General features: G+C 51.0%; 1 protein-coding gene across 6 annotated transcripts in view; it reads right to left on the bottom strand.

Moving 5' to 3' along the window:
• PAK6 (p21 (RAC1) activated kinase 6) overlaps positions 1-23844 on the bottom strand; it is a 40283-nt gene extending 16439 nt beyond the window's left edge. Inside the window, exons 1-4 of one of the 6 annotated variants that reach the window (XM_061450967.1) lie at positions 10202-10505; positions 9724-9923; positions 9054-9118; positions 8468-8549 (exon numbers count right to left, since the gene is read on the bottom strand). Coding sequence is in view for 1 of the 6 variants with exons in the window: in XM_061450963.1 (XP_061306947.1) it covers positions 23633-23807 (175 nt within the window). In the remaining 5 variants the exon portion in view is untranslated. Of the gene's footprint in view, positions 1-3930; positions 4040-4082; positions 4247-8467; positions 8550-9053; positions 9119-9723; positions 9924-10201; positions 10506-23632 lie in introns of those variants that run through there. The other 5 variants (XM_061450964.1, XM_061450963.1, XM_061450966.1 and 2 more) reach the window with 5 other exon arrangements.

The following is a 23844-nucleotide window of genomic DNA, read 5'->3' as shown; positions in this document are numbered from 1 at the left end:
AGGGATGCTGGGGAGGGACTCTTCATTAGGGACTGCAGTGACAGGACAAGGGGTAACGGGTTCAAACTGAAACAGGGGAAGTTTAGATTGGATCTAAGGAGGAAATTCTTTCCTGTGAGGGTGCTGAGGCACTGGAATGGGTTGCCCAGGGAGGTTGTGAATGCTCCGTCCCTGGCAGTGTTCAAGGCCAGGTTGGACAGAGCCTTGGGTGCCATGGTTTAGTGTGAGGTGTCCCTGCCCATGGCAGGGGGTTGGAACTGGATGATCTTAAGGTCCTTTCCAACCCTACCTATTCTATGATTCTATGATTCTATGACTTAGAGTGACCTTTCTCATGCTCTGCCCACTGTGAAGCCGTGCTCCCATTTCAGAAAAGGAACAGAGACCTTTATCTGTGTCTGAACTCCTACACTTGGCTTCCTTTACTTCTGCAAATTCATATTACCCAATATAAGCATTTTAAATATCTGTTAGAGATAAGGTGTTCTCCATGCCCGTTGCAGGACGGTTGGAACGAGATGATCTTTCAAGCCAAACCTTTCTATGATTCTGTGATATGAACCTGGGTTAAATGGCTTTAGAGGCCAGCCAGTTAAACGGTGTTAATTCCACCACAAGCGTGCAATGCAGAGTGGTTATGATCATGGCTCAGGGTATCTGCTCCCTGGTTACCCCAGTTAAGTAAAGTATGTTGAATTCCCATTTAAAGACAACCGGGTTGGGCAGCTCTTCCTTTGGCAACAGGAGTGGTTTCTGGCTCGTGCTATTTCTAGCTAAGGCAGAGGGCCTGGGAGAGGGAGGAGGTGGGAGGTGGAAATCAAACCTGTCAGCAGGTAGCTGAAGAAGCTAAAATTAACACCAAAGACTCCTTTCCCTCGGGGGCTGAGGGAGACGGTTTGTGTGAAGAGCCATTACAACTGCAACAAGCCAAAGGAGCTAGGCTTAAATATACCCCAACACAAGAGACAAGAAAACCCTGCGTTTAGACTTTATAGCCCAAAAAAGAGATGCAGATGGCTAGAAAACCAAAAGGTTTGGAGCTTTTTGAGGATACAAAGGAAAAGGAAGAACCGGAGCTTCGCAGGCAATCACAGAGGTGGGGAAGCTGGAGTAACTGGAGGGCTGGGATGGATAGGCACAATCTCTTCCTAAAAGACAGAGAGGGAAGATGGGGTGAAGGGAAGTTACCCTTCCCATGAAGGACCCGCTCGGATGTAGGGAGATTGTCTATGAAGAGCCAGGCTTTTCAGTGGGAGAGTGGTAGAAGTCAGAGATGAGGCATAACAAGAGAGGTCCCACGTGGCTAGAAGGGAGAACACCTTTGCTCCAGGAACAGGACAGGCCAGCATTGAGCAGGACAGGCTGTGCAGCCTCCATCCTCAGAAGTTTTTCAAGAGCAAGCTTCCCCTTGCAGGCAAAGCCCTGAACAACCTGGTGTGACTCTCCAAGAAGACCCTGCTTTGAGCAGTGGGTCCAACTCCAGGTCTCTTGAGGTCCCTTCTCCCCCGAGTTGTTCTCTATTCTACCACCTGGTTTGATGGCTTTGAAGTTACAACTAGTCCAAGTTACATTTTCCTGCTTGCTGTTGAAGAAACATATTTAATGGGCAGATTGCTGTGTTACTGTTCTATGGATGCAGTGAAAGTGGTGTGCCCCAGCTCTTCACCTCCTCTCCAAGATGCTGTCAGTGCACAGGATGAACTGGGCAATGGGAGCCATCACAGAGATGGGACAAAACAGACTCGGTGCCAAAATGCTTTTAGGTAGTGCAGTGATAAAGCTCTCTAGTTTGGGAAGAACCTGGACAGGTTTCTTTCAATCATATCCACCAGTAAGGGGAAAACTGTACGTGCTCTTCCCTTCCCACTGGCAGCTTTAACATTAGCACTTGCTTCTCACTCGTACTCTTAAAGCCCTGAACGTTGGCTCCTCCTTGACATCAGATATAGAGAATATTTGTCACTTCAGCTCTGTAACGTTCAGCACCGCAGCAGTCACTCCTCCCCTGCACAGGACCTCACTGTTTGTGCTCAGTGAAGATTTACAGGGCTCAGAGACCCAGAACACGCACAGAGAGAACGCGCTGCGGAGATGCGCGCCCGCCTCCAGAGGACACTGGGCTCAAAACCCAGCAAACCTCGCGGGTTTTACCCCACGCTGAAATCTGTCCAGTATTTTCCAGGTTGCTCCACTTCAACCTTGCTTAAGGAGCAAAGCGCAGGCACCAGGTCAATGCCAACTTTGCTTCCTAGTGCCGGGCTGGGATCCTGGGAACACCCGGACACCCTGGCTTAACGTTCGGTTGCCGTGAGCCTGCAGTGACTGCGATGGGAAGTCTTGTGTGTTGCAGAAGGACCTTTACACCATCTAAACCCCCTTGGTAAAGTACAGACTTCACACACTGGCAATGCCCATTGCACTACTACATCCGGAAGCCTACTAAAGATACCTTAGAGTTGGAAAGGAAAGCAAAAAGTTAGGCAAGTAAAAAAGCACTTAGAGAAGATGCTGGAAGCAACTGCTCTGCCCAGGAGAGCTTTCACAGCCAGGGTAATCTTTGCTTAAAATATGTTCCAATGAAAACCCAACTACATCTTAATGGAGAGATTATGGGAACTGCCTCTGTGCTCCAGGTCTGGATTGCAGCTACTCACAGTGATTCATAGCATCAGAGTCACAGAGTGGTTTGTGTTGGAAGGGAACTTAAAGCTCCTCCAGCTCCAACCCCCTGCCATGGGCAGGGACACCTTCCATTAGGTCAGGCTGTTCCAAGCCCTGTCCAGCCTGGCCTTGAACACACAGAGGTCAATTCTGTATGGAAACCCAAGTGGAAAGGAAAGGTATTCTAATAGCTCACGGTGTTAGCACTATTCAAACCCACAGCTGGTGCTACTGAGGAGCTTTCACAGCCTCCAAGGAAAGCAGGAAATATCTCTGTAGTATTATATCAAGTGCTTCAGTTCTGAATCATTGACTACATGTCAGTCCTGACAGCTCCTTGATCCACCAGAACAGGGGTATTTCCAGACAGAGAAATGGTACCGTTTCAACCAGTACCCTCCCTTCTCTCGCTCCTAACTCTCATAGCTCCAGTCCTCATCTCCATAAGGAGAAGCTATTCAGGGCACAACACACAGTGTCTTACAAGTTTGCTCTTTATCTGCTTCAGGTGGCCAGTAAAATGCGGTGTTACGACCATTAGCACTTGTAGCATCCTTTTCTGCACATTTCAGTCATCTCCCCTGAAGGAGAACGATTCCAGCTCAACTAACTCGAGATGCAGATCTGGAAAGCCCAGGTGATATTTTGGCCTCAAAGAGAGCAGTGGCTCTATGCCAGCACGTCAGTTTGCATAAGCACAAGCACTACATTTGTGTCCTTCCATTCAGTCAACACCTAGACTCCACCTAGATCCTCTATACAAAGCATGCTTCCTAAACCCAGCCAGAAGCATCTACTAAGGTCACGGTCAGTTTGAGAGTGAGGAGCTGACATGGCCTGACTCTCCCTTCTGCCTATAACAGACATCTTAAAACCAGCAAAATGTAATCAGCTCCAAACCCAACATACCCCAGGGTAGCCACTGACATTTCCTTTATAGAGTCAGCATCAATCTTTGCTTACACAGACGCTGCTGTGTCAGACAGGTGGTTTAAAGGTACCGCTGCACTGAGAGCAAATGGAAGGAATACGCTAAAAATAGTTACTTGAAAGGCAACGGGTTGCAGTAATCGGTGTAGGCTTTGCCTTTCATTGAGGAGGTCTGGGTTTAAGCAGCCTGCTTTCACTTGTGGTTTTCACGCACAAGCTCTTTACTTGTATTTCCAATAGCCGGCTAAAGCATGTTGCAATACAATACATAAAACTGGCCTTTTCTCATTCAGCAGAACAGCATTTGATGCAGAGGAGGTTTTGCACATCAAGCCAAACCTGTATTTGAACGCAGACAGCATCCCTTCCATACAACAGCCCAAATCCAGTGACACTGACTTTATAACCATCCCCTAGACTTGAGGCTTCCATTCACTGCTGACAACGGCACCGAACGACATGGCACAAACATAAAGAAGGAAAGTCACTACCACGAGACAAAAGCAGGCGGAGATTGGAATTCTCTCAGCGATCCATTCCTGCTGCCTGGGAAACCACGTTAGGCTTTCCAGCTCCGCGCAGAGCTGCTCCTAGAGGATACAGTTCCGAGAGCTGTCACAGCTGCCAGGGAACATGAGAAACCCCCCCTCCCCAGCCAGCACATCCAGAGCAGAGGGAGGGATCGGCTGGGAAGGAGGGGCAGGAGGAGAGAAGGGTCAGGCTCAGAGGAGAGGAAGGGGTGGGAAGATAAGGGTGGAAAGAGGGCAAGGGGAATGGGAGTTAGGAAGGGAAAGAGGAATGGCTGGGAGCCAGGCAACCCGAGGAGCAGGGCACGGGGAAGAGCCAACCCCGCTGCAAAACAGAAGTAGGCAAACGTTGGCAGGAATCACCCGGTGAGCCAGCCGAGTTCAAGCTCACAGAGCAGCATGCACTGTCATTGCACCCGACTTGCCTCCCCCCCATACACCATTAGTAGAGATGCACTGTACTTATCCACGTCCGCGTTCACCCACACCTACACTCGATGGCAGCAAGACAGCAGAGCTACTCCGGTCTCACTTGGGTAGTTCCCAGTTAAAAATAAGCTGCTTTCCCTCCCCCTGCTCACTGCAGCAACCCACCGCGCTCCTCCGTGCCTGTGGCTCTGCTACCGCGGATCTGGATGCCGCTCTCCACATTCCTCCCTCCCCACGCAGCAGATAACGTTGGTCCCCGGGCTGCAGCGAGCCGTTCCCCTGATTTCTAAGTGCTTCCTCAGCTGATGGATCAGACCGCTCAGGACAGCTACGGGAGGAGGGGGAGAGGAGGACAACCCTTCCTACAGGACCTGGGGAACGGCAACCTGCAGGCTGGGTTCGGAGGGGGAAGATGAAGATCCCGAAGAACCCAGCGATGAAAAGGGAAACCCGTTGCATACTGTGCCACGGGTCACTGTCACGTACTGCATTTCAAACGCAGCACAAGTTAAACAGGCTGCTGTCGCTGCACGTGCTCCCGCATACGTACGGCTGAGCGTGCACCCGGGGTACTTCACTGTGTTTGGTACCTCCCAGACCCTACTGCTTGCCCTCCTGTGGTTTCTGATGTGGCTCCTGTTTATGACAAGCCATAAAGGTCCAGAGCAGTCGGGAGGCCAAGGGAAATGCAGGTTAATTCCCTGGGGAGTTAAGGACCTCAGTGCCACTTCCCACAGCGAGGGATGGCAGCAGAGGGTGAGCAAAAGGGGGAAAGCGAATGAGCTGATGTCGGAAACGGGAGCTAAGAGCAGGGAGCTTGGCACGATGGCACCTTCCACATTGGTGTGCAATTCTGGGTTAGGAACTTCAATTTCTCCTCAAGGAAGAGTGGATATTTGCTTGTTGTGCTGCCACATCCCCAATTTCGAGTCCTTTCCTTTCCCTCCTCTCTCAGCCCCCACCAGTGTTAGAGCAAAGCAGCAGCGCAGCAAACTGATGCAATGCTCTAAATCCTGCCCAAACACACACACGAGGGCACAGATTAATATTACATTAGAAATGAGCTTCGGGGCAGATGTATTTGTTATATCGGGGGGGTTCTGCTTGACAAATGAGAAAGAGAACACAGCTGCTGGATGGCCTTTGCTGTGCTCGCTCTCAACAAGCTCTGAAGGCCACGGTGCTGCCTCTTTTCCTCCTGCTCCATTTCCTTGCTCATAAATTAGGAGTAAAGCCTGGAACGCAGTGAACGCCTATTTGCAAAGCCTGTTTTGGACGCTGCTCAGTGACATACTTTTAGGTGTGTTTTTAGACCAAATCCATTCTGGGACATAGAAAAGCACTTGCAAAGACCTCTCAAACTTTCACAAACCAGTACAGGCGCGTCCCAAATGCTAATGGGCTTTCTCCCTTGGCAAATCCCAGTTTTCCCATTCTTTCCAGCCCCTTCCAAATCCCAGCTCAAAGTCACTGTCCCATCGCGCCAGTCTCTGAAGCTGGGCCCCACCCTGCGGAGGTTTCATCTGACCAGACAAAAGGTAAGGAAAAGGAATTATTATTATCCCCATTTGCAGGCGAGACAGGACAACAAGGAGTAGCTCAGTTTCTTCCCAGCTATGTCTCGATCAGCAGAGCAAAAAGAGCTTCTAGGGATGGCTCCTGGCTGCTTTTTAACTCCATAGCAAGGCCAGATCCAGGCCCAACACCCCCTGGCTTCCACGGGGAGAAAACATGGGTGCGCAGCACGGGGGGGAGCCAAGAGATGCTCTGACCACGCGTTTCACCTCGACACCAGCACGCAGGGCTCGACACGGTGACAGAAACCAGGAATCACACCCAAACCTCGAGTGCAAGCCGCTGCCTTCATTATGAGATCAGCCTCTGCCATCTGCGTTTGGGTGATCGGAGGGTTGCAGCTAACAGATACCACCGCGGCACCCAGGGAGGGCTGCAGCTCACAGCCTCCTCACCCACAGCCAGCGAGATGAGTGCTGCAGGCATAAAGCTGAGGCAGAAGCCACTAAAACAACAATGACCCTTTTCCTCCACCTTTCAAATGCCTTTAAATGCGGCTGTGAGCTGCTCTGGAGACAAAAACCCGTGCAACACATCACCTTTTGACACGAGTCTTACCCATGCGTGCTTCACTGTTCCACGTCCAAAGAGTATCTGCATTGCTTCAGATGGGTTTACTGACATCATTTCCAATGGGCTTACTGGCATCATTGTGCCATGAAGGACGCGTTAGGGTTAAAAACAAGTGGCTGTATTTGGCTGTTAATCCTGAATATCAGAAAGCTTCAAGACAGGGATTAAAGGCTGTGGGGCTTCACTCTCCACTGTCTTGTGTGACAGATCCATTCAAAGTGAGCATGAAAATACCACCAAGATTAGAGTAAGAACATTTAAGGTTCTGCTTCTAAAAAAATCACGTGAATAGCAACATCTTACGTATCAGATAGGAGGTTATGTAGGGACAAGTGCAAGGGGCCACATCTGGCATGCTGGCTCTTGGCCAGCCAAGGCGCTGGGCTGCAGCTGGTGAACACGCTCCTTCCAGCAAAGCACTTTGAAATGCTGGCTGCCACGGTCTGTGGTTCTGTCCGAGCCCTGTAACCCCCCTACCACACCATGGGTCACAGAGCGGGCTGCCTCTGGAACGCTGGGTTATGGGGGGAAGCTGCTAATGTCCATGGCACAAACCTTACAGTGGGGAAGCACCAGGCGGGACCCGAGCAAGAGCGGCACACTCAGCAAGCACGGCCGATGGCTTGCACCCGGACCTGTCCCAGCAGAGGCACTGGTGCCCACACACAGTCCTCACTCCAGCAGCATGGCAAAGGGCTGGAAGAGACACCTCAGTGATGCCCTGGAGCACCCGAGTACCGAGACGCAAGAGTTAAACTGCCTTCCAAACCACACTAAGCAATCCGAGTCCTTATTTATGATCACCGTGTTCACTCAAAGTGATACGGACACGTTTCACTGCTGTCAACAGCCTGCGAGGCAGTTTACTCCTGCTATTCCCACCAGATGATTGATGGGAAAACTGCAGCCCAGGCAGTGTGCCCCAAACGCGGAGGAGACAGACGAGCTCAGACCCCACAACCTGGCTGACACTCAGTGCCTTCCTCCTCACTGCTGTCAACCCCGAGAGGGAAATCAGACAAGTCTTCTCCCTGGGAGTATCGGGTTTTCTGTTCTGCTTGGAAAGGAAGAGCATCACCATCAGTACGAGTGTTCACAGGGCGCTTCAGACATTAAAACCTGAGTGCACTTAGAACACAAGTAAAGATAAATACCTGTTGTCTGCAGTTACGCTGTGCATCACTTAATTCCAAAGGAATCTCATTACTAACACTGTAAGTTAAAACGGCTCAGCCTGGGGGGAAATGGAATTCCCTGAGATTTTGGAGGCACTTTCTGAACTCGAAGTTCAAACCTCTTTCAGCACCCTACATTCACATTGCTCTCTTATGCCAGGCAAACGGAAGATGGGTCTCAAAACGACATCATCACCATCACTAACGACCAAACGTCAGCGCATCAGTTCTCAAACCATACTGAGAAAACCCTTTAAACCAGACCTGCATCAGCCGAGTCCCACTTCTGTACACCACTGTGCTGCGTCCATAGTAACTTCAAAGCCAGTGACACTGGTGCAGGAGCAGGGTTAGTAGAACAGGAAGAAAGCAGGTCTCCTATCCAAAACCTCCCTGCAAGCTTCCTGTCCTCTCTCAAGCTATCAGTGCTGTGCAGCACAACCTGCTAGTCAGCCTTCAGCTGCTCTTGGTGACCTCAGAGCTGCTGCTCCTGTCCATGTACTGATGCACAGCTCTGGATGTGACCAGACTTCAGCATCTCTATTAGCACCCTCAAGAAACCACGATGCGCATTTCAGAACCTGCCTGGGTTTTTACTTGCAGTTGGTGTAGGTAAGTCCAAGCTGCTTTAAGCCATTTGCACTAAGTATTTCGCTCCTTCCTCTGCTTGCGAATTTCCCTAAGCACATTAGAGAAGTAGGTTAGGAAGTGCTCTTCTTCTGATTGGAGGCAGGACAGCAAAACTTTTATAGTTGCTTCTCCCTGGCAACCAAAACCATTTTGTGACCAAGCAAGAGAGATGGTTCTCACTCCTGCAAGCCTAGGCAGCAGGACCCGGGTACACACATAGCCCTGTACAAGGAGCAGACTGGAAGCAGGGTTACTGAGAGCTCTTTCTGCTATTTGATCAGCTTTGCTACTAGATACATAAACCATTGCTCACACTTAGCACAAAGGATGTACATACCAAGGCAGTGTAGAGTGTTCATCACGCTGTCGAGAATGAGACTTTTCAGTGGGACAGGGGTTCAGAGAGAGTCATGCAGCAGGGATCCTTCCCCCAGTGTAGGGGCTGATTCAGGTTTTACCCGAGCACAGAACTCATAAAAGCAGAGGAAGACTCAGCAAATATCATTTACTCTATGTACATCGCCCTCCACCTCACCCGAGAGCTCACACTCACCAGCCACAAACTTCTCTTCTGGTTTGTCAGTACTCTGTCCCCAAACACATTAAAGCATTAATGTCCTGGCAAAGAGAAAAAGCAAAAGCATCAGCCAACCTCCTTTCTGCAGCTGTAAATACCTTGCTCTTTATGTTGGTTACTACCTGGCACAAATAATGAAGCACAAATGCCCAGGGTAGCTTAACCAGGAGGAGGTGAGGCAGCTTTCAGGTAGCCAAAATCCGCTCACGTGCCCATACCCACATGAGTACTACGGGTGAGTTTTAGTGGGTGTGCTGAAAGGCTCCTGGCGGGCACAGCAGCCAGAGGTCAGGAGTACAGACATGCAGGCTTTAATCAGGGAGTCAATAAGACCTCACGAGATACGATGACGGTCCTTCAGATACAAGAGATCTCGGAGGAGATGCTGCTACGTCTCCCATAAAGGCAATGAGCATGCATGTTCCTGACATGCTGTCTGCTTTCCCAAGCATCATCCAGAGTCATTTTTAACCCCTCCTTTATCGCGGTGGTTTAAGAGCATCACCCCGCAAGATTCAGCAATGCATGTTCCTCTCCATATTCCCCATAGTCTTGAGGGGCGATAGGCTCTAAACCCCGGGCACCACAGACCCAAACGCTGGTCCACCTACAAGACACCGGGAAGTAAAGAAACACAAGATCTTACTGGCAGTCCTGCTGCAACAATGCCGGTAGAGGACAACTCCAAGTGAGAGGAGAAAGAAGGGTCCGGAGGGGAACCTCTCCCACTGTCATGCAGCAAAGCCGATTGGAGGACGGTGTTGCTGGGCTATAGGAGTAAAGACGAAGTAAAGTCCTTCCCAAAGGAATCCAGCTCCCGGCTTTTCTCCCCTTCCAGGACCATCCCTTGAGAGAAGAAATGTCATGACCCCCTGAAACCATTCCCCTCTCGCTCTGCCCTAGCCTGGCGCTGCCAGCGCAGGCTGACGCTTGGCAGGGGCTTAGCTCCGGAGGGAAGGGGTTAAGCCGTAGCAGCACAGCCACCGGGGAGCGAAGACGTTAGCTCAAACTGACAAACCCAGTCCTCTGTAAACAGAGGAAGAGCAGCCATCGGGGCACGGGCGGTTCCTGCTCCGCAGCGAGCAAGCCGGTGTTGAGCCCCAGAGCTGCAGGAGGGAGCTTACCCCCGGCTCCTCATCGCTCCGCAGGCAGGGCTGAGGTGCGGGCGCTCCGCCACCGGGATCCGCTGACACGCCGCTAAGGTGGCGGGGGAAAGGCGGCGGGAGCGAGCGGGAGGAGGAAAAGGGGTGGAGGCAAGTCTGACATGTTTGTACAGTGCCTGCTTCACCTACGCTGCCCGGTTTGAGTTCAGGGCGTGGTAGCAGATGGGACGCAGCAGCTCCTAGCGCGGGGAAGCCTCAGGTCCCTCTTGCAAGGCAAACGACAGGCGCCGGCAGCAGAGCCTCTCGGGACCCTCCTGCCTCCTTCGCATCGTCTTCTCCTTCTCTGGTCCCTAGAGGGGATGAGAAAGAGCTCAGAGTCACACCTGGGCACTGAGGTCCTGCTGGAGCCTTGCGGAGATCACCTCCTGTTCCCCTCCATCCTTTCTGCACAGCCCCACTTCGCTGCTCGCTTATTAAAGCTCGTCAGCTCTTCCCTCTCTGCTCCACAGCCCCAGGGCCTGGAGCTGCTGCGGCTTCGAACGAACCCAGCATCTCCGCCAGCGTTGCCTGGCTGCAGACTCGAGGACCTGCCCCGATCCCCTTGTCGTGCCCGGCAGGAAGGCTTTGATTTCTTGCTCTGTGGCCGGGCTATAGGGGAGTTCACCCATGTGTTTGCATCGCAGATGAGCAGCGCAGGACCTGGTGCTTTTTACTTCTCCCCTGTCGCTGCCTGGCGTGAGACAGTGCTGCGAGGGCTGAAGTCTGGCATCACCCTGCAAGCCCGACGCCGTGCCCCGGGGCTCGCCAGCTCCTGGAAGCAGCCAGTTCCAGCGAGCAGCTCGTGGTCCGTGGGACACCAGCTCCACCGCCAGCGCTGAGGGATGGGCAGGGCTGCAAAGGGGCATCGTTAGGGGACACGGGGGGGATTACAACCCGGGAGAGGTCAGGGTGCGTGTCAGCAAAGCCATCAGTGCTCCACTGCAAACAGAGAGGGTTCTGGGCCTCTGCAAACAACTGACAATGCTGGCTTAACCCTCGGATACTCTTAGGTCCAAAGAGCAGAGATAAAAGCCCTAAAAATCCACCTTTGCTGAACCACCCTTAAAGTAAATAAAGGGCATGCTACAAATAAGCAGGAGGCTGTCGCCACTTCTGCGGGCAGAGGTTTGTCCATCAGAGGCAGGCCAGCCCAGCGGCCTTTCAGCCGTGTTTCCCCATTCCCATTTTCCTCCCTACCTGTTCATCCCACCTAACTAGGCTGTGGTGTCTTTGTACAGCAGCCAGAGTCACAGATCTACTGGGGATGCAGATCTGTGGGTTGGGAACGCAGGCCTAGCAGTATCACAGGGACGGAACAGGACTGGGGTTCGTATAGAGAACATAAAGGGAAGCCTGGCATTGTAGCTGGTGATCTGAGGCTCCTAATCCCCATCTCCAGACCTGCTGAGCTGTGGAAAGCTGCTTCCTGAAAGTGCTGTCACCACTACGACGTTACCCAGCAGGTCCCTGCCTGCCAGAGCCTGCCAAAGAGACCAAGGTTTCCTGCCTGTTACCTCACAGCAGCATCCCTAGGCTATAGGAAATAGAGGTAGCCAGGTTCCTTTCTGTCTGGGGATGAGCTTGTCTCCCACAGGGCAGGCCCTGTGCACAGATGTAATCAGAAGTCCACGTTAATAGCAGTAGATAAACTACAGTCAAGAGAGGGGGCCACATTCTTTCTCTAGAAGACTGGAACTTGCAAGGCAGAAGCAGCCTGGTGGCGGATCAGAGATGAGGAAACAGAGCATAATCCTGCTAGGTGTGGAGGAGAGGGCAAAGTCGCTGTCATCTGTTGCATCTCTGCTTTGCTGATGCGCCAGTCAGTGAGGAGACGTCTACACCACCATAGCTTTGGGAGCATCACAAAGAAATGCCATTTGTATGCTACAAGGAGTCAGCCAGGCTTGGAACCGGCTTCACATTTGCATAAGGATTACATTTCATGGGCTTACATGCTAAGACAGCCTTCTAGAGCAAGACACGAGTGCTTTATAAACGGAAGAGCCTGATTTTTACTCGTCAAGACCCAAGTTTAGACGAAACCAAGGCAGCTTTGAGTTGGTGTGAACCTCCGCTGCCTACGGTCTGAATGAAAAACGAGGACACTTCCCAGTGTTTCTGTTCACAGGTTTGGTCCCAGCAGTCCTACACTCTGCGAAGAAAAATTTCCCAGTCAAAAGTGATGCATTTCTAAGTTTTCTCTTTAGCAACTGCCCAATATTAAACATTTCCCTGCCCACTGCTCCCTTCTTACCTCGGGAGCTGCACGAGATGATGTAAGTAATGCTACTCACACATCTCTATAACCACACACACGCACACCCCGCTCCTCCTACGGCTGCTCTGCTCCATGCTGCTCATTCAGGTCCTGTCTGCCTGGGCTATGGCAGCCAGAATTGGCAAGCAAGAAGTGCTGCAGGGTACATTGACTAACTGCTTGCACTGCAGACTGCCTGATTTATCTGCGTGCACAGCAAAGGCTATTCCGTGCTCCACGTCCCCTCCCCAGACACCAAGCACAGCCAATTCAGATCAGAACTGCAAACCTCACCTCCTTCCTCACCCTGCCCATTCATGTCCCCGCACCAGGAAGGCACCAGGACCTCATGTCCTGGGCTGTTGCTGTTACTGATTCCCCTTCAACCCATTTCCTCTCTACTGGAACAGAATTTTGTGAGGGAAAAGGAAACCCTTTTCAACATTTTAACGTGCCAACAGGCACTTCCAATCTTCAGACAGAATCAGAGAACCATAGAATAGTCAGGGTTGGAAAGGACCCCAAGATCATCCAGTTCCAACCCCCTGCCATGGGCAGGGACACCTCACACTAAACCATGGCACCCAAGGCTCTGTCCAACCTGGCCTTGAACACTGCCAGGGATGGAGCATTCACAACCTCCCTGGGCAACCCATTCCAGTGCCTCAGCACCCTCACAGGAAAGAATTTCCTCCTTAGATCCAATCTAAACTTCCCCTGTTTCAGTTTGAACCCGTTACCCCTTGTCCTGTCACTGCAGTCCCTAATGAAGAGTCCCTCCCCAGCATCCCTATAGGCCCCCTTCAGACACTGGAAGCTGCTCTGAGGTCTCCCCGCAGCCTTCTCTTCTCCAGCCTGAACAGCCCCACCAATTCTACCATCTACAAAAAGCCTTTCTGCTACCTCAGTCAGGAGAAATGTCCTTGGGCACCCTTTGGAGCTTGTGGGACCCGGGCAAACTGTTAGGAAAAAGGAATCCTGCTTCACCAAAGCTTCCAGAGAAGCCTAATACCAAAGCACAGCAAATCCGAGGCAGGCAGGAAGTCCCAGTAAGATCTAAGGCAATTTCATCCGCTGGAGATGGGCTGTGGTTCAGAGCCAGACCTCCCAGCAGGGCTCCTCCAAGCGCTGGGCTTCGCCAGGAAGCACAAATGCACTTCCATCAAAGGAGTGTGGTCCCTTTTCTCGTTCAGAACTCCTGAGGTCCAGAGCAAGCTGGCCAGGGAAGGTTAAAAATACACCAAGGACTGGGACTTGGGCTGTGTTGCAACTCCACAGAGCATCAGCATCGGCTGGTGGGAAGAAGCACGAGATAGGAATCAAGCCTGCAAGTCTCCTAATCAAACACATGACATTAGCCAGGACTGGAGATAAGGAGGGAGCAATCCAGAGGCAGTTTCACTTTAAATAAGTGCTTACAGCTCAGCTGCCTTCCCCAAGGCTGCTGCCTGCAGAGGTGGGAAGAGCATTTTGAGGGAGTGCTATTTGACTTGCTAGCTGTCATGTTCAGGTTATCCTCCTGCTTACGGTGCATTGCTGCCAGTACGGAGGCAGTGTCCTGGAGATCCCAGTAGGATCCACTAGGTCCTGCTGGATGGGAAGCTCAGCATGAGCCAGCAGCAGCCCAGAACCCCCCTGTCTGCAGGGCTGCAACCCCAGAGCGTGAGGTCAGGGAGGGAATTCTCCCCTTCTGCTGCATGAAGGGGGGACCTGAGAGCAGCTCCAGTGCCTGAAGGGGCTGCAGGGAACCTGGAGAGGGGCTTGGGACAAGGGCCTGTAGGGACAGGCCAAGGGGAATGGCTTGAACCTGCCCGAGGGGAGACTGAGCTGAGCTCTTAGGCAGAAGCTCTTCCCTGGGAGGGTGCTGAGGCGCTGGCACAGGGTGCCCAGAGAAGCTGTGGCTGCCCCATCCCTGGCAGTGCGCAAGGCCAGGTTGGCCACAGGGGCTTGGAGCAAGCTGCTCTAGTGGAAGGGGTTGGGCTTGGAGCCGGAGGAGCTTTAAGGTCCCTTCCAACCCAAACCAGGCTGGGATGCTGTGATTTTGTGGCAGAGCTGCATCTCCACGAGCTGCTTCGGTGTGCTGGGAAGTGGCTCAAGGTTTACAGACCGAGCCAGCTCCCGTTTCTTTTGGTCCAATTCAAAACGAGAAACAAATGCCCCAAGCATGAAGACCTGGAGGTCTCTTTAGCCACTCCATCACCTCTGCCAGGGCACCGCAGGCTCCACGAGACGAGGGCACGTTCCTGCACTCAACCCTGGTGGGGCAGTGGAGAGCTCAGAGCCCCTTTCCACCATGTGCACATCACCCAGTGCAACCCACACTGGGTCACATGAGAGAAGGAAGTTTGTGCTGCTTCAGGCTCTTGTGGCACCAAGAACCACAGCCAGGCTCTGCTCGACCCAGCGACTCCAATGGGGGAGCCAAGTAGAGCCAGCGCTGGGACGAGCAGATTCTGCCAGGCTGAGGCCTCAGGGCTGGAGCAGAGAGCTGAGAACACAGGCAAGAATCAGAGAATCATAGGACAGTTGGGTTGGAAAGGACCCCAAGATCATCCAGTTCCAGCCCCCTGCCATGGGCAGGGACACCTCACACTAAACCATGGCACCCAAGGCTCTGTCCAACCTGGCCTTGAACACTGCCAGGGATGGAGCATTCACAGCCTCCCTGGGCAACCCATTCCAGTGCCTCAGCACCCTCACAGGAAAGGATTTCCTCCTTAGATCCAATCTAAACTTCCTCTGTTTAAAGCAGATTAAGCTTAAGCAGAGCAAGAAAACAGCAGACTCTGTGAAAACCTTCACTGCCGCTGTGATGAGGAGTTGGAATTGATGCTCGAGAGGATCACCTGAACACAGCACACGTTATGTTGCTACTGGTTGAATTCCTGTGGCCTGGGAGACATTCCCTGCAGATAATATCAATAGAGCTTGGCTCACAGCCACCTCCTGCTCCTTCCAGATCTTTTACTTGCAAAAATTCACAGACATATTAGGTTATAATGGAAGTAACGTCATGCTCCATCAGACAAGTCTGTGCTACCCTCCGTAAGAGGCATGTGCGCTGCTTCCCATAAAGTCAGGGCTATCAGACCATCAACGGCAGCATGAGAGCAGGAACTGGGTGTATCCAGTAGCCAGGTCACCTTGGGAAAGGCATTCTGCACACAGGCAAAAGGGCTGTGACAACACTGAACGCCCACGGAACAGAGGCGGCTTAATCTGTTGGTTTTTCAGGCATGCTGCAGTCCTTAAAGCTGCTGTGGAAATGCAGACTGAAATCCCTGGCTCACATAAGAGGAACAGAGATTCCAGCTTTTGTTCGGAAGAACTAGGTCAGTCGGCTGTTGCAAAAGGCTGAAGCAGAATGCAGGGTATTTCTAGTGGCTCACGATGGTAGCCAAAGCCTAACGCCGTTTACTGGTATTAGTCACCCTCTACATCTGAGGGCATTCAAACCCAACTCTCAAGAGCCCAGAATAATTTGAGGGCTGAAGCTCATGCTGGTCAAACCCCAGGCACGTGGCTCTGGGCAGCACAAGAGCTCCCATCCCACTTGCTGGAGGCAGGGAGGAGCTGCCCTCATAGGTGACACGGCTTTGAGCAGCTGAGTACACGGAGCTCAGCTCGGAGAGCCAGGGACTGGGTGGCACAGTCACCCTCCCTGCAGCAGCCACCCTACAGCAAGCTATACAGTACTGTGGCAGTGTATGGGAAGCTTATTTGTGGGGAAGGCTGGGGGAGGTAGAGAGCAGCCTTTCGAATGGAAGGTGAGGAAGAGGGAAAGGATGGACCACTGAATATAGGGATGAGTATCCAAAGCTTATCTCAACCCCCTCCACTAAGAGGGATTTCTGCTCTTTTCCTGCTAGGAGTCAGAGAAGCGTTTTATCTACTTCATCCTCAGCTCTCTCCTCCAATCTTCATTCAGGCTGCAGGTTAAAATAGCCTAAATGCTAGCACAAGACAGAGCACAGTGGTTCAGCAGAACACGGGCACACGATAAAGCTTCCAAGCACCATTTTCCCCATTAAAAAAACCTCTGTAAACCACCCAGGACATTTGTGCAGCTGTTACAGAACCATAGAATCCCAGCCTGGATTGGGTTGAAAGGGACCTTAAAGCTCCTCCAGTTCCAACCCCAACCCATTCCACCAGAGCAGCTTGCTCCAAGCCCCTGTGTCCAACCTGGCCTTGAGCACTGCCAGGGATGGGGCAGCCACAGCTTCTCTGGGCACCCTGTGCCAGCGCCTCAGCACCCTCCCAGGGAAGAGCTTCTGCCTAAGAGCTCAGCTCAGTCTCCCCTCGGGCAGGTTCAAGCCATTCCCCTTGGCCTGGCCCTCCAGGCCCTTGTGAGAAAAGGTCCCTGTCCAGATGCTGTCAGCCCACACGAAGAAAGTACAACGTGCCCACAGCCAGGCAACGCACATTACGAAGGACTGAAACACGCCGCTGTTTCTGCTATTGCAAGAACATTTTTATACCCAGCCCCTACTGCGTGATTAATGGAGTCCAAGCTGAACGCACTCATACAGCCTACCTGACCACATGGACCTGCTGGCACTTGGCTGCAGGCAGAACAAACGTCCTTCCTTTGGAGCGAGCCTAGGTCCTGCTGGCTGCTGTGTGGGTGAAAGCATAGAGGAGCAACTGAACCGGAATCCTCTTCAAGGTAATCCAGAAAAGAATCCACTTTATATCGTAGAAACACAGACTGGTTTGGGTTGGACGGGATCTTAAAGCTCCTCCAGCTCCAAGCCCAACCCCTTCCACTGGAGCAGCTTGCTCCAAGCCCCTGTGGCCAACCTGGCCTTGAGCACTGCCAGGGATGGGGCAGCCACAGCTTCTCTGGGCACCCTGTGCCAGCGCCTCAGCACCCTCCCAGGGAAGAGCTTCTGCCTAAGAGCTCAGCTCAGCCTCCCCTCAGGCAGGTTCAAGCCATCCCCCCTTGTCTTGTCAGTGCATCTCTATGCATAAATGAGTAATTAATTAAAGGAAATAGATTCAGAATAATAATAATTAAATAACTTGATAAAGGAGCAACATAAGACACAGCCATTCAAGCTGTTAAGAAAGTCTTACGTCTCCTATTCTGCAGATCTAGAGATGCTGAAGACGGCATCATAAAAATAAGTGAAAAATATCACTTAACCTTCTACTTAATCATCATTCATCAAACTCCTAATTCAAAACCACATTTCTTGCTCATCTGCTCTCTGCCGTGCCAAAGAAAGTCTATAAATAAATGAATTCAGAGAAATGTGCTCAAATCAAGCAAGCATTAGCTTAGTTCATTTCCATATGTGACCTTTCAAACCAAACTCAAGTCTTGCTCAGGCTCAGAATGAGCGTTTGCTTGCTCTGTTCTTCACGACGTTGATGCGCACTGCTTAGCAGTTGTGCTCAAGCAAAGGTTTCCTACAGAAAGACTCAGGGAGTTATCTGGAATATTCTTCCATATCCTTCTTTCAATAAAGAGCAACCTCAGCCCAAAGAGCCACCCATTAGGAAGGTGACCACCGGGTGATTCAGGTGACCCTAAGTTCTAAGGGAGAGTTTAAACCCATGCCTTTCAATGGGGAGGGACTCTTCATTAGGGACTGCAGTGACAGGACAAGGGGTAACGGGTTCAAACTGAAACAGGGGAAGTTTAGATTGGATCTAAGGAGGAAATTCTTTCCTGTGAGGGTGGTGAGGCACTGGAATGGGTTGCCCAGGGAGGTTGTGAATGCTCCATCCCTGGCAGTGTTCAAGGCCAGGTTGGACAGAGCCTTGGGTGCCATGGTTTAGTGTGAGGTGTCCCTGCCCATGGCAGGGGGTTGGAACTGGATGATCTTAAGGTCCTTTCCAACCCAAATCATTCTATGGTTCTATGACACAGAAATAAATGGCAGTGTTCTTTAAATAAGTTCCTGGCTCAGCTTTACGTCACTCCGGCTGCTGTTTTGCCGACGCTTCAGGAGAACATATTTAGAACTTGGAAGAGAGCACAAAAGACCCAAGAGCTTTGCAAATTCCTGACTTGGGAGTAAGCAGCAGAAGTAGTATTTTCTTCCTGTTACCACCCGACAGGGCAGATTTTATAGGTGTCAGAAAGCAGGGCGCTTCCTCGGTACCAGGCACAAACCGGAGCGTCTTGTGTACTAGCATCATCCGCGCCTGATGAGGTGGTCCAAGATCTAAACCACTTGTGACACTGCTTTACCCAGGCAGGTTTCTAATGAAATAAACAGCATGCGTTTTCCTCTCATGGCTCAAATAGCCCATGACAGCATCTAGGTTTGCAGTCTGGTTTCCCATACCTTTCCTTACCCACCCAGGAGCTCTGATTTCCACAAATGAACTAGGGGTGTGCCCCAACTGGACAGCTCGCTGTAGCATGAACAGCTCAAAGGTGGCATAGAATCACAGAGCAGTCAGGGTTGGAAAGGAGCTTAAGATCATTCAGTTCCAACCCCCTGCCATGGGCAGGGACACCTCACACTAAACCATGGCACCCAAGGCTCTGTCCAACCTGGCCTTGAACACTGCCAGGGATGGAGCATTCACAACCTCCCTGGGCAACCCATTCCAGTGCCTCACCACCCTCACAGGAAAGAATTTCCTCCTTAGATCCAATCTGCATGCCCATTATATCTGCATGCCCACAGAGACTTCTTTCTATAACATCTGGTCTTCAGATCCAATCCAAAATCTCTTGAAACCAGAGGTTTTCCACTGACTTCCACAAGTCCTAGAAAGATTCTTATTCCCAGCTACAGCAAAGGAGTTAATTCCTAACATTATAGTATGCATTTTTGTACTTTCTTTGGACAAGGCCCAAAGTACTCATTATGGAGTGTAACACCCTGCCTAATTCTTCCAGAAGCCAATCATAAGGCTACTATGAATGTTAATGAGCACTGAATGAAGACCCAGATGGTTTTTAAAGCCAAATTATCCCCATCTTGGTTATTTTCAGCTCTGTGTAGTGCCTTCTGGCCACTGCACAAATTAACCCCTCTGTTCCTGGGCCAGATTAAGGCAAGACTTTCATACCAGTTCTCCCCATCTAAACACAGCTCTTCAGCTCCTGCAATGACTCGGAAAGTCACCGCTTTGAAAGAAGAGCCAAAGGTTGATATGGGTGAGAATAAAACCTACAGAGGACAGTGGCCTGATCCACAGTCTCTCAGTAACACAACCAAAGGTCTGCAGCCTATTCAGTGCTGCCTTCTGGGCACAGTAACATGAGCATGATCAAATTTAGAAGAGATTAGTAAGTATGATCTATGAACGCTTTCATCAGAGAATCAGAAAACCAAACCATAGTTGTTTGGAAGTCATCAGGCATAGGGAGGAAAGGAGGAAAACGGGAGAGCCATCAGGAAGATGACACTGCCACTGCAGACAGCCCAAATGAACCACATTCACAGGGGGAAACGACTGAGCTCAGAGGCATCAAGCTGATGCTATCACTTGTCTCTGCTGAACAGCTGGGGGTGCTTGCTTGCCAGTTTGAAACAGCGTGTTTCAGTTTAGGAACCAAAGCACCTTTTTTAGACAGTGGGGTGTCAACTATCTCCAGGTGTATGGGCAGGGTACCTGCCCCTGGCCAGTGGATGCTGACTGCGGGGCCTCAGCGGAGTAGAGATGACACTGCTCAGGGCTGGAGGTTGCCTGCACTCGGATTCTTTGGAGCAACCTGTGAGCTACTGTCATGGTTTAAACCCAGTCAGACCCATATCTACCACAAACCACTCTGACCTTACTCTACCCTTCGACTAAACTTGGGGGTTTGGGGGCTGTGCTTGCTCCCTGCAGAGCACTGCTGATGCAGATGGTACCCTGCGTGTCCCAGAGATTCCCGACTTCCCCTTGGCAACCTGCAGGAACAAAAATGCATCCCTCAGCTGTCTCCACAGTACTCTCTGGTTGAAGCAGCATTATTCCTGCTTGGCTTTAAGCAAGTCCAGAGGAGCACGGGTTCTTGGTTAATGCTGCTTTTGTAAGCACATCTTGTCACCAATAACTGACTAGAGCAGCACATGCCAGTCTTCGTAAGCCAGACAGCTTTCAGACAGGCGGAATGCCAGGTGTTTCAGGTTGGTTGCTGGGGGTTTGGGGGCAGGTTTGGGTGACTGCTTGCTCGGTTGGGTTCTTTTTGCAGTTTGGGGTAAGGGGGAGAGAAAAGAGAACGCAGATAAAAAGAAACAGGTTCTACTACCTGCTTTTCTGGTCCCCGAGCAGCAGGATCTTCTCTCACTTTCCTACCTTGGGCAACAGCAGTTCTCATTGCAGTGTCCCAGTACCTCTGTTCTTGTTAAAGCCCTTTACAGTCACTTGTGGGGGTTTTTCTTGTTGCATGCTGGGAGGTTTTTCCCATTTTTTCCTGAACCTTGTCTGGTAAGCAGATGGACGTCATGGAAATGAAAGGGATGAAGCGGAAAGAGCCGCAAAAATCAAAGCGCATCGTTATGCAAGCCAGCTATGGAAAAAAAATCATGTCACTGCATATTACTCAGTTGGGAATGGTTAATGATGCTATTTAAGCACCTTACCAGAATGGGCATCACAGCTTGAGGAACGCAGACAGAGCTCTGCAATGATTTCACCATTTGAAATGAGGAGTGGGAGGGAAACGAGGAAGCAGAAGATGGTTGAATGTCCTTTCTTGCCTCCAGATGTGTGACACATGGCTCAGTTCTCCCAGGTCTGGGCCTGAAACCCTCATTTTTAATTCACTGAAAGCACGCTGACTGAGCAGCAGGAGTGTGACACACTTAACTTGCTGTCATTGGTTAAAGCACAGGAGTTCAGCCTCCTGCCCCTGCTGGGATTGCCAAGGAAAGCATCAGCCCCGGGTTCAGTCACTCAGACAACTCAGCCTCCTGAAATGGCCTGAGAGCCCTGAGGAGCTTTAACAGGTTTCAGTCCCTTTTGACTTGAACCACGTTTGAACTTCTTAGCAGTGAAACATCATTCTATCCTGTTACTATTCCTCTGAGCAATCGCATCCAGGCCCCTTTTATTATTACATTAGTGTAATTTTGTCTGCGACATTCCCCCGAGAGGAATTATTCATGTCCTGCTATTATTTATTTTACTACTAAGAGCCTGGGTTTTAGCAGCAGTTTTAATTAAATACCAATCCTCCTTCCTCCTCCTCCTCAATTAGGATCTCCTTTAGCTAGCTCGCTGTGCTTTGTACTCTCCAGCAGCACCACTTGCTTCCTCCAATGCATCCCTTCTTCCGCAGTTCTCTCAGGAAAGGCAAAAAAGCCCCTCTGCCACCAAACCCTAGCAGCAAGAAGAAATACAAGAACCATCACGTGGAAGATGATACGGTGCTGAAGACGGGTTATGCAAAACTCCATTTTAAATTGATGTCAAGTGACACTGCCAAAAGCAGCAGCACCTTCCATACCCCCCAGAGCCGTGCTTCTGGCTGTGCAGCAGCAGACAGCACACTGCTACTGCTGTCCCTCTGTGGTTTCCCTGCTCCTCTGGACTCCTGCTTACCCATCCTTGCTCTCCTACCCCCTGACGCTGTGTCTATCCTCTCCAACTGTCCTATTCAAAGTTGCCAGGGCAGGTTTTCTTTGGGAGTTTGAAGTTCAATGTGTCCCCACGCTGGGTAAACACCTCTTCAAAGTCTTTGCTGTGCCTGGATAATGAATCAGAGCACAGTGTATTCCAGACTTCAGTACACAGGATTCTTGGAAGCTGCCCTAGATTAATGTTTTGAGAGTTATTCATTCATGCTCCCCAAGTGGCAGAGGCAGAACTGATGACTCCTGCCTGGGAAGCTGGCAGGAATATCCTCATCTCAACAAAGTGGAATCAAACTGCAGCAACAGCATCCAAGTGCGTTAACTGCTCCAGCGCCTGGCAAAGCCACGCACTGGCTGCTGGCACCAAGCACCCTCCTGGCCACCGTTCCCTGTCTGAGCACTGGGCACAAGTACCCTTCCCTGGGTGATCTCCCCCAGTCACTGCAACCTCCCCAGAGCACAGCTTCCCCTCTAGGTACCACTCCGTTCCTTACCTTGCGCAGGGAAAGGGAGGCAGCAAGTCAGAGATCATCCTCATTTCACTTCTCAGACTCGACAAGCTTTTACCTCCTCCTCAGCTCGAGATGCTGAAGTTTTCCAGCTACACTTTACTCCCTTAAACATAACATCGGTTTGCTTTTAGGAGCACATTTTATTCCTTTCCCAAGAGCAAAATGGGACCGAATACAAGCATTAGATCAATCAGTGTGCAAAGAGACAGCAAAGACGCACGCCTACACCCTGCGCTGCACTTCCAGGCTCAGCAAGCGCATTCCTTCCTGGTTCCAGCACCTCTGCAGAATCCCTGCTCCCTGGACTTTCATCAGGGACTAGAATTTATACACCACAACCTAAGCATGCAGTGCCCAGCTAGGAGGAGTTTCAGGTTTGGGGTTATTCTGGGGAGGAGGGGACATTGACCATAGAAGACTTTTAGGTGGTAGCAGCTTTTTCCAGAGCCATCTCTGGACATTCAAGGTACTTTGTCCACCTTAAATGAGGCTTCGCAAACAAGTTGCCTGCAGCTGGACAAGGAGCTCTCTACGGCTTTCTGGCCTCTCCACAAACAAGTTTTCAACAGTGAGAAGCTGGCTGTTCAGCTGTACTTCAAACAGATGCTTTACAAATATCCTATCTCCTTGCTCGCTTCGACCGCATGCCTTCAAACCAAACCTATTAAAGACCTTTGAGTTCCAAGCTCCAAAAGCAGGAACCATCTCCCTTTGGCCTCCTACAGGAGAGCAAATCCTCTATTAATGTTTAAAAATGAATGGAATTAATAAACCACAAGCTCATGTCTATTGACTCAATTTTCCTTCCATTCACCCTCTTACAACACCCATCGTTTAAGTACCCCATCTAGAAGCACAGGCGATAGCATTTATGCACCACTAGAACAGGCAAAAAGCAGAGTTAAAGCATTCCCCCTCACCCCTTTTTTTACAGCTCCAGACCTCAGAAGATTGGTTGTTTTGGCTGTTTTAAATGTGTAGCCTAAAGAGGGAGTGCCAGGAACATCGGCTTTCTCTCAGTGCTACAGCTTGGGAAGGTAAAAAGGCATCGCAGGTTTAAAGCTCACGATGCTGGACCCTTTGCCCCATCCGCCTCCCACAGTAAAGGTCTTACCTGGAATAAAAGCTCTCCGAGAAATACTTGTGGAGTGAATCGAGTCTCTTCTTCCTTGCGAGTGCAGGTCGCTGCTTGTCTCAAACACGGGAAACATCCCTTGCTTCAGGCAAAGATTCGCAGCAGTTTCATCTCCGAGCTGCTTCCGAGAGCTCTGCTTCACTCTCACACACATGCAAACACCCCAAGCGCAGCCGCTTACTCACCAGCAC

The sequence above is a fragment of the Pezoporus flaviventris genome, unplaced genomic scaffold, assembly GCF_033815535.1.
Source record: "Pezoporus flaviventris isolate CSIRO_AGI_PZ_B2104156 unplaced genomic scaffold, CSIRO_AGI_Pfla_v1 ptg000012l, whole genome shotgun sequence".
Lineage (NCBI taxonomy): Eukaryota > Metazoa > Chordata > Aves > Psittaciformes > Psittacidae > Pezoporus > Pezoporus flaviventris.
This window is presented reverse-complemented; position numbering and strand designations above follow the sequence as displayed.